General features: G+C 35.3%; 3 protein-coding genes across 3 annotated transcripts; 2 read left to right on the top strand and 1 right to left on the bottom strand.

Annotated features, from left to right (window-relative positions):
- Nucleotides 1–4,487, top strand: LOC25493034 (protein disulfide-isomerase SCO2). The gene is made up of 3 exons (XM_024783118.2): nt 1–607; nt 838–964; nt 4,224–4,487. Exons 1-3 carry the CDS (start codon nt 272–274, stop codon nt 4,295–4,297), a joined length of 537 nt encoding a protein of 178 aa, XP_024638886.2. The 5' UTR covers nt 1–271; the 3' UTR covers nt 4,298–4,487.
- On the top strand, nt 4,273–5,584 carry LOC11445729 (calmodulin-like protein 30). Its single transcript, XM_003607939.4, has one exon. It carries the CDS (start codon nt 4,808–4,810, stop codon nt 5,396–5,398), a length of 591 nt encoding a protein of 196 aa, XP_003607987.2. The 5' UTR covers nt 4,273–4,807; the 3' UTR covers nt 5,399–5,584.
- A 1,786-nt stretch (nt 5,585–7,370) lies between these two features.
- On the bottom strand, nt 7,371–9,591 carry LOC11445976 (pentatricopeptide repeat-containing protein At2g15690, mitochondrial). The gene has a single exon (XM_003607940.4). The coding sequence runs from the start codon at nt 9,530–9,532 to the stop codon at nt 7,835–7,837; it is 1,698 nt and encodes a 565-aa protein (XP_003607988.1). The 5' UTR covers nt 9,533–9,591; the 3' UTR covers nt 7,371–7,834.

Consider the following 9,591-nt stretch of genomic DNA (forward strand, 5'->3'; position numbering starts at 1 on the left):
TCTTAAATAGAATAATAATATCTCTTTTGCCACAATTGTCTTTACATGATATGAACACACAACACACAGTTCCATAAATAAGTAAAAGTGATAGCATGGCAGAGACTCGCAATTTCAGCCAATACATACAGAGAAGAAGAAGAATAAGTAGGAGCAGCATAAAATCCGAATTTGACTCTTCTCTGAAATTATCGCATTAGATCTCAATCTATCTATCTATATGCAGATAAATAAATAAATAAATAAAATATAAATAAATCCATTTACCCGAATGTTATCTACTACCAATGCAATTTCCCTCATCTTCCGCTCCCGTGCTTCTGCCGGAGACCCCACCTCCTTCCCTCGTCTCTTCCACTCCTCACTCTCACTGCCCACCACTTCGGGAAGACTACCTGCCGTTGAAACTGGCGGCGCCGCAGTTAGACGCGCCGGTGGGAACGAGTGGATGAAGGTGAAAGCGAAGGAGAGAAAATGGTCACGAAATAGAGAAGGTTACATGTTTGATAATGGTGAGCCTCTTCCACTTCCCATGACTTATCCTGATTCTTCTCCTGTTTCGTCTCAAGAGATTGATCAGCGTCTTCAATGTGACCCCAAACTTGAGGTACTATTTCTCTCTTTCGTTTCACTTATTTTACCTTATCTACTTACATAACCAAACAACTTATACCTTAGTTATCTCATAACCACTTATCCTATAAGCAATTAATTAAGTGCTTCCACTCCCGGACCTTATAGAATTTATGTTATAATAATCTCTTAATTAGATTGTTTATGCATAATTGAGTTATTTTTTGCCTCACATAATTGACTAGATATTCTGATGAGTTGTAGGATTGTAAAGAGGTGGTTTATGAATGGACTGGCAAGTGTCGTAGCTGCCAAGGATCGGGATATGTAAGCTACTATAACAAAAGAGGGAAAGAGGTCACTTGCAAATGCATTCCTTGTATGGGAATTGGTAATGCATTTCCTATTTACATTACATGCTTTTTTCGATTTTGGTCTTTTCGGCCTTACTGCTTTTTGTGCTGGTATACTTTTGACTAAATTTTGAGCATTATGATTTTTTTAGTCAAGTAGCTTTCTGGCTAAACTCACACACCTTAAGTGTGGATGAATGGGGAATCTCGGGTTCGAACTTAGGGTCCACCACCATGTCAACATCCTTACTGCTACCTACAAATTATGATTCATTATATATGTAGCGAAGCAAGAGGGATTTGAGAGCGCTCATGACTATGAAATTCTTCTTTTGATAAACAATATAAAATGTCTTTAAAGGTTTTGCAACATATATATGATCACACTTGGAAAATATCCACAAAATACAGACATGTATGAATTATGTTATTTTGAGATTTTTTTTTCTTTATTCTTTTGTTTGTTTCTATATACTGTTATATATGCCTAACTCTCCCCAAATGGTTGCAGCCTTATGGGGTGGAGTGGGGGAAGGGATTTTAGTAAACTCGGTGCTACTTAGCTATTTAAGGGCTTTGACTTCAAATGGCTGAAGTGCTCTTTAGGTTCTTTTTTGTATGTGGAACCTTTAGATATAGGCACACCTGATTGTCCCCTTTCTGCAGGCCCAACCACTTTTGTATCTCAAAGTCATTGGAGAAAAAAGTTAACATCTTTAACTATTAAGCATTTTTAGTGTCTTTGAAATTACGAACCCAGCTTCAAAGTGCTCAAAGTATAACCCTATATCTCCTTAGTGATACTGTATTTCTGTTATATTTGTTAGCAACCTTACTGTTTTCATAAATTCTAATTAGCAGGGTTTATTGCTCTCAAATTATTTTGACCGGCTAACATAGTCCATAAAGGGTTTTCATTTTTACACAACAACTATGGTTACGTTCTCCTTTTGTTGTCTAAGAAAAACAATTTCCTTTTGGCCTTTGTAAAAGATACAAGTACTGATGCACATACACTAGGAAAAATTTACTTTAAATGTCAAAAAAAACAATTTTTTGGTTAAATATGTTTGTAGTTCCTATACTCATCTAAAAAAAAAAAAATTAGTCCCTATATACAGTTTTCAGTCCTTACAAATTACAAAACTGCATGCTTTTAGTCATTCTTTAGGAACCAAAAGCATGCAGTTTTGCAATTTGTAGGGACTAAAAGTGGGCACAAGGACAAAAAAAAATGTAAATTTTATAGGGACAAGATGCATATTTATCCCTGAATTTTTTATATGCAAGATATATATTTAATGAATATTCAATTGTACATTTTTCTATTATAACATATGCAGCATCTTATTTTGAGGCATATATACTTATAAAAGCCGACCCTACCCACCTAGTGAGATAAAACTTGGTTGTTGTTGTATGTATTTGCATATAAAGTCCTAAGTCCTGCATCAAAGCTGAGTGAATATCTGACATATGAGTATCCTGTGAATATTAGCATCATAATTGTAGTTTTGATTTATGATTCTGATTTACTTTGGCATATATTTTATGGTAAAATCATTCAGTACTGTACCAAAATTCTTTCTATATGCATTATTAGTTGTTCAGACTTTTCTGTAATATTGTTTCTATCCTTTTAACCATTTCAACATAGAAGATAGTAGCAGCATGATACTAAAACTTGAGAAGAAAGTATGAAATTATTATTGACACGACATAAGTTTATCTGTTAGGTATGCATCTGAGACATGCAAAATTATACCTTCTAACGAGGAGAGAAACTTTCACTGTTTCTTGTTTTTCATAAATGGCAGTGCTAAGCATCCAGCTCCAAAAATTCCGTAGTGGCATAACTAACCCCTGTTTGAAATATAATGGACAAAAACATGTTATGCATACTCTACACATAAATGTTCAAAAGTTACCCAAAATTAAAGGCATGTCATCATCAATGATCAAAAGTAATAGCCCTGGCACACAATCACCATCAATCTAAGTTATAATTGAAAAGTTAATAAAAACAAGATGCTGGGGCTAAGGTTTAAGTTCCGTAGTGGGTTGGTTGTGGCTGAGATAATGCCCTGGCTTCACTAAAGAGGCACTGGAATTAGTAATTCAACAGAAAAATGTTTCAGACTAACTACTTGCTATATGTGTGCGTTGGGCTGGTTGTGACCGAGATGTTGTCATGGCTGCAATGCTTTGCCACCATAGCTCACTATTAAGTACTCTGATTTTTCCATTATAATGTTTCAGGTTATATTAAAGCTAGATATATTATACGGGTTAGCTATTCCGATGTAGAATGTTTCCACTTGTATTCCATTGATCTTTTTCTCGACTTCTCTATATGGTGAAAAACTAGTGATTATTGAAATTTTCTGTTGCGTGACTTTGGAGTTGTCCGATTTGAATTAATAAGATTTTCAACCCATAGTCATATGAATCATGACATCTAATTCTATAGGACTTCCAAAGTGAAGAGTTTCATGGTTTTTGTTACATCCACCATCACAACAAAATATGGGATATGTTAAAAGATTACTGGCACCTTTGTAGCATCCTTTTGCCTTTATTTTTTTTCTTTGAATCCGAACTTCATCGAAAATAGTTCCCCTCACTCTTGCATTTTTAATGCATCAGGTGAGATTCATATTGGCATAATTGCTGAATTATATCAATTGAATACTTTTGTGCAGTCTTCTGGTGTATAGAAATTCCGACTTCATGTACTTTTGCTTATGATCCAATTGTTTTCATTGTGCTTTTACTATTAAAGTAAGCAAGATGTCATTTAGGATGTTACATATTCTTTGTTTCGAATTAAATTTTTATTTTACCTAGGAATTTCATGTGTATATTAGGAGTTGTTGGCTTGTAGTTCTTGTTTGATCCTACCACACTTTCAATGTGGTAGGTACTCCGCATAGATTCTTAGGTGCTTTATACTATACTAGACATTTTATACCACGTTATCTCTTGGGGATAGTGATAAGCCGCATAAATTAGATGGTGTACACATTAAGTGTTACAAAGTAAGAATTCTATTGCTTTGGGGTCACGTAGGAGTCTATCTCAAATCAGTGGGTTATTCCTGAATTGTATGCTTGTCTTGTCTTTATATGCAAAGTGTCTTGCTTTGGTAGTACGCCTTTTCAGTTGAAAAGGTACCTCTATGATCCTAATTCTATGTTGACTTTCTAAAATACCATTGTTTCTTTGTATTCACTTTTACTGGCTGTTGTTTTTGAAGTTGTCAACTTGGAATAACTGGTCTTGGTGTCTGTTTTTCAGGATACGTGCAGAAGATAACAGCTCGGAAAGATATTGATTTAATGGAGGACTTGGGTAATGGAAAACCGTCATGATGGTTGATGTTCTCCACTAACCTCGCCCCCAGTTTTTTTATTTAATTTTCTCTAGTTCCCTTTCTTTACCTCGGGAATCCATACTATACTGTATTCATCTTGATGAGCTTTATTCTTCCATGATTGTTACTCAATATACTCATGTAAATCAACATTTTTACGATTAGAGAGACTCGTAAAGATTATAACACCCCACTCCTTCCCTCCCCAAAGAAGTGACTGGAAATGAAAAATCCCTAAGAAGGAAAATAGGAAAGCATACAGAGATCTAAGGAAAGAATGTATTCTTGTCCATTAATTCTGCTTTTCTTTTGAAACACTTTATTCTTTCCATATTTCTTTTTAGCATCTCAGTTTCGTGGTCATCCAGAAATTGATAAGGAATAACTGATAGCTTAAGATTGGCATATGATGTGAGATATCACTACCTTTTCCATCTCTCATTAATATAAATAAAATAAGGTGCTCTTTTTTCATGTCAATTGTAAACTGATCAGGCTCTCATATAAAATGTCAAGGACAAGTTTCCTTGATTTCCAATACAACCTCTCAAAGAGAAAGTACCTGAGGAAGCCGTCACGACTCTTCTCAAAGGACAAACAGAACTCTGGTGTAACTATGTTCTCAAAGAACAGACAAAACTCTGGGCTAAAATATATTTTTCAGCCTAGCCTTGATGAGATGAAGATGGTGTTTGACAAATTTGATTCCAATAAAGATGGGAAAATATCTCAACAGGAGTACAAAGCTACCCTGAAATCTCTAGGCATGGAGAAATCGGTGAATGAAGTGCCAAATATTTTTCGGGTGGTTGACTTGGATGGAGATGGATTCATCAATTTCGAAGAATTTATGGAGGCACAGAAGAAGGGTGGCGGGATTAGGTCATTGGATATACAGACTGCGTTTCGAACATTTGATAAGAATGGTGATGGGAAAATAAGTGCTGAAGAAATTAAAGAAATGTTGTGGAAGCTGGAAGAAAGGTGCAGCCTTGAGGACTGCAGGCGAATGGTGAGAGCAGTGGACACTGATGGAGATGGCATGGTTGACATGAACGAGTTTGTGGCCATGATGACTCAATCCATGAGACATGTTTGAATCCTGTTCTGGTTGTGTTTCTTGAGGTTGAGTTTAGGTGCACCTCAATGAAAGTCGTAGGAGTTGTGTTTATTTATGTGCTCAATAAAGCTGCATTTTGAAGTCAGTTGTTCAATACAAATCTATTATTAAAAGGAAAACTGATCGCTCTTATTGTACTAGTGATATTTATACAACTTTTTTGAACATCTTTATTTTTCTTTCATTTAATTGGTCAAAAACAATAGAAAGAGAAAAAGGAAGAGAGAGAATAAAAATATGATGTAAGTATTAGAGAAAAAGTTACCAAAAGGTTGTTAGAAAATGGTTGTACAAATATCATTTCTCATTGTAATAATAAATAATAATAAGAGAAATGATATTTGTACAATATTTTTGTACAACTTTATCTTTCATATTCACATTATCTTTATATTATCTCTTCCTTTTTCTCTCTTCATTGTTTTTGACCAATAAAAAGAGAGAACAACAAGGTTATCCCAAAAATTGTACCAAAATAGTTGTTCAAATATCATTATATAAAAACAAGGGTTTCATTTTCTACCTTCCTTATTTCTTAAAAAAAAAAAAATGAAGCTGTGAACAGTCACATTCTGAGGCATCTTTCAGCCTACGTCCAAAAATTAAATAAAAGAATGCTGGTCTCGTAGGTCTTTAAATTATTCATGATAAAAAAATACTTGAAGTAAAAAAGTATCAAAAGTAAGCTTTGAAGAATTAAGTGATTAAATTCAAATGGTTAATGAATTTTAGTTCAAGTCGAATCAATCAATCATAAATACGCAAGTTCGACCTTTAGCTAAGATAATCATTAATCACACTTTACCTATCTCTTAACGGATTAACAAATTCCCTTTTTTACTATGGACCAGAGGATTAAAAAATTGGAAATTTTAAATACTAACTGCTTTTAGATCACAGCCATTATTTTTTTTACAAAAGATCACAGCCATTTATTCTTTTATACGTTAAATGAACGACAATAATTGGTTATGGTTCATTGCACCACTAGACAAAGTGGTAAGGCTTAAAACTCTGCCTACAAATTAGTACTTGTCCTAAAAAAAAAAAATTAGGTTTAATTACACTTTTGTTCCTACCATTTTGACCAACTCACGAAAATGATCATATTTTTTTAAAATCGAACAAAATCGTCCTTAAACTATATGTTTTTTGCAATTTTAATCCTATCTCTCCATTTTCAACTCCATAAATGAGAGTTTTAGTCCAACCACCTATGTTCAACCATGAAATAAACAAGGAATAAAACATGTGGGTACAAGGAATTTACTTTATTCAGCACACTAACCTAATTTCCGAGACAGGTTACATACCTGAAACATGTCTTAGAAATTAAGGTTTTTCTTGGTTTGTGTGCTAAACAAAGTAGATTCCTTGTACCCACATGATTTATTCCTTGTTTATTTCATGGTTGAGCATATGTGGTTGGACTAAAACTGTCATTTATGGAGTTGGAAATAGGGAGATAGAACTAAAACTGCAAAAAACATATAATTTAGGAACGATTTTGTTTGATTTAAAAGAGGTAGAATCATTTTCGTGAGTTAGTCAAAATGGTAGAACGAAAAGTGTAATTAAGTCAAAAGAATAATGTCTTCTTTTTTAGTGATGCCCTATTTTTTTGGGTAATTATTAGAAATTCACCTTAACACACAAAATTAGAGCTTATATTCTAAAAGAATGGTGCCTTTGTTATATTTTTCTCGGGCAAATAAGGGAGCAAAGGCTCCCCCCTTTTTCTTTTTGTTTTACATAAAGAGAATGAAATGGGAGTTTCCATCACATACATCTAACATATAGCTCGGACACTCAATAACCATGTTGATTGTTGCCTTCCTTAACAAATTTAACATGGGAGTTTTCAACAAAAAAAAATATATTAGAAAGGCATAACTCAGAAATGATACAACCAGCTTCAGAGAAAGAAAATAAATAAATAAGAAAGGCACAATTTGCAATCAGAAATGATACAGTAAGCTTCAGAGAAGCCTTCTTTGTTGTGTCTCGTATCAAAATTCCATACTTCAATATAAAATACTTTTTCCCCCATTACACCACCAGCTATACATATGAAGTTTCAAGCAATGTTCCTAAACATGTTTTCAAAAACAAACTTCTTCTACATACTTGCATGGATCAAAGAAGAGCTAAATTTGATGTGGCTAGAACCAAAAAATTATTAAAAAAATAAAACCATAGAAAAGCAATTTTAAACATGAGAGGCAATAGTGCTGATATCTGAACAAGAAGCAAATACATTTTAAATCAGTGCATACTACATAATTCACTCATCTCCTTTGCCTAGCAGTGTTGAAAGCTTCCATGCACAACATCTGTCTTCCCAGAGCACATGCCAACCAGTGCTTGGAAATTTATATATTCATGATATTGTAGGATATGGAGTAATGATTTTCTTCACCAGTAATCCCCACAAGAGCATTTTCCATCCTTGAAATGATGAAACCTTTTGTTATCTCTAACAATCAGTTCCCTCCCTACAATCCTAGACATGATCTTGATGGCATTGTGACAGTCACCACAGACACGAAGGTTCTTGATAATCCTAAGAGGTGTTCTAGGAGGAGTACTAATAAGACCATAGGCAATTGCTAGACGCTCACTGTGGTAGAGCAAGGCCTGCTCCTTTGCTTCCTGATCAATGTCATGAAGAACATATCTTGTATCAGGAACATATCCCGCGTCTTTCATACTATTCATAGCAATCAACTTCTCATCATCTTTGTAAAGAGTAGGATTCTTATACTCAATGATTCTGTTCTTGCCATCCAGCATGCTGATTGCGGTATACTTTTTGGGAGGCGGGGTAGGGATCTTATTGGCAACGGCCTTTGAAGGGTCAAGACTAACAATCAACTCTTCAACATGATCTTCAAGATCAACATCTCCATGAATTCGAGCATAATTCTTAAGGGTCTCGAATACTGTCACAGTAGGCTCAAATGGCAGTTGCTCAATAAACTCCTCAGCTTCTTTGAGGTATCCAGATTGACCGAGAACATCCAAAAGCCCCATATAGTGCTCTACCCCGGGTTCAATTCCATACTTACTTTTCATTGATTCAAGATATATGTAAGCATCCTCCACAGCCTCTGCACTTCCACAAGCCGATAACACTGCAAGCATAGTCTCTGAAGTTATCTCCAAACCCAGCTCATTCATCTGCTCAAACAACTGCAAACCCTCATCACCCATAGTACTATTCGCATAGCCACGAATCATCATATGCCAAGAATCCATATTTCTATTAGGCATATGATCAAACACCCTACGTGCATCAGTCATACTTTTACAATTCCCATACATTTCAATCACCTTGTTATGCATCTTGAAATCACTCCTAAAAGTAGATTGCAAAAAGTAATCATGAACTTTCTTAGCATCCTCAACGGATTTCGACTTACCACACAAATCAAACAAAATCTCAAAGCAATTAGCATCAGCTTTAATACCTTTTTCCATCAATTCAAGCGCCTCTTTCACCTTTCCCTCTTGACAAAAACGTGTCAAATCAACAATCGAAGGAGGCGGAGGAGCTTGTTCCTGAACATTAGGGGTTTGGAATTGGTTATTAGGGTTTTGAAATTGATTAAGGTTACCATTTTGTGGGTTCCACTGATTCTGGTTAATCCCTCGATTGGGACCATTGGGTGGCTGAAAATTAGGATTTTGACGAATGGGTTGCCGGAAATTAGGGTTTTGCGGGGGTGGTGGTGGTCGGAAATTAGGGTTTTGAGGAGGAGGTGGTGGTCGGAAATTAGGGTTTTGCGGAGGTGGTTGTTGCCGGTAATTAGGGTTTTGAGGAGGCTGTGGTGGTCGGAAATTAGGGTTTTGAGGGTTCCAATCCTGTTGAGGAAATCGACCAGGGGCATTTTGAGTATTGTGATGATTGAAATGTTGATTGTGATCAGAGGGTGGTTGCTGAACCTGATGAGGAGGCAATCTACCATACTCGTTTGGGATTGCAGAAGTACTCAAGGTTTTGCAGAAGTGGTTGCCATGGATATAGTTTGAACGTAGCTTCAAAGAAAAAAAGGAAGAAGATGAAGAAAGCATTGTGGTTCGTGCGCGATGAATCAATGGAAAAGTCGCCATTTTTTGTTTTCTCAGAGTGAGTGAGTGAGAAACTAAACTAGGGCATAGTGAAATGTATA

This window comes from Medicago truncatula, chromosome 4 (assembly GCF_003473485.1).
Source record: "Medicago truncatula cultivar Jemalong A17 chromosome 4, MtrunA17r5.0-ANR, whole genome shotgun sequence".
Classification (NCBI taxonomy): Eukaryota; Viridiplantae; Streptophyta; class Magnoliopsida; order Fabales; family Fabaceae; genus Medicago; species Medicago truncatula.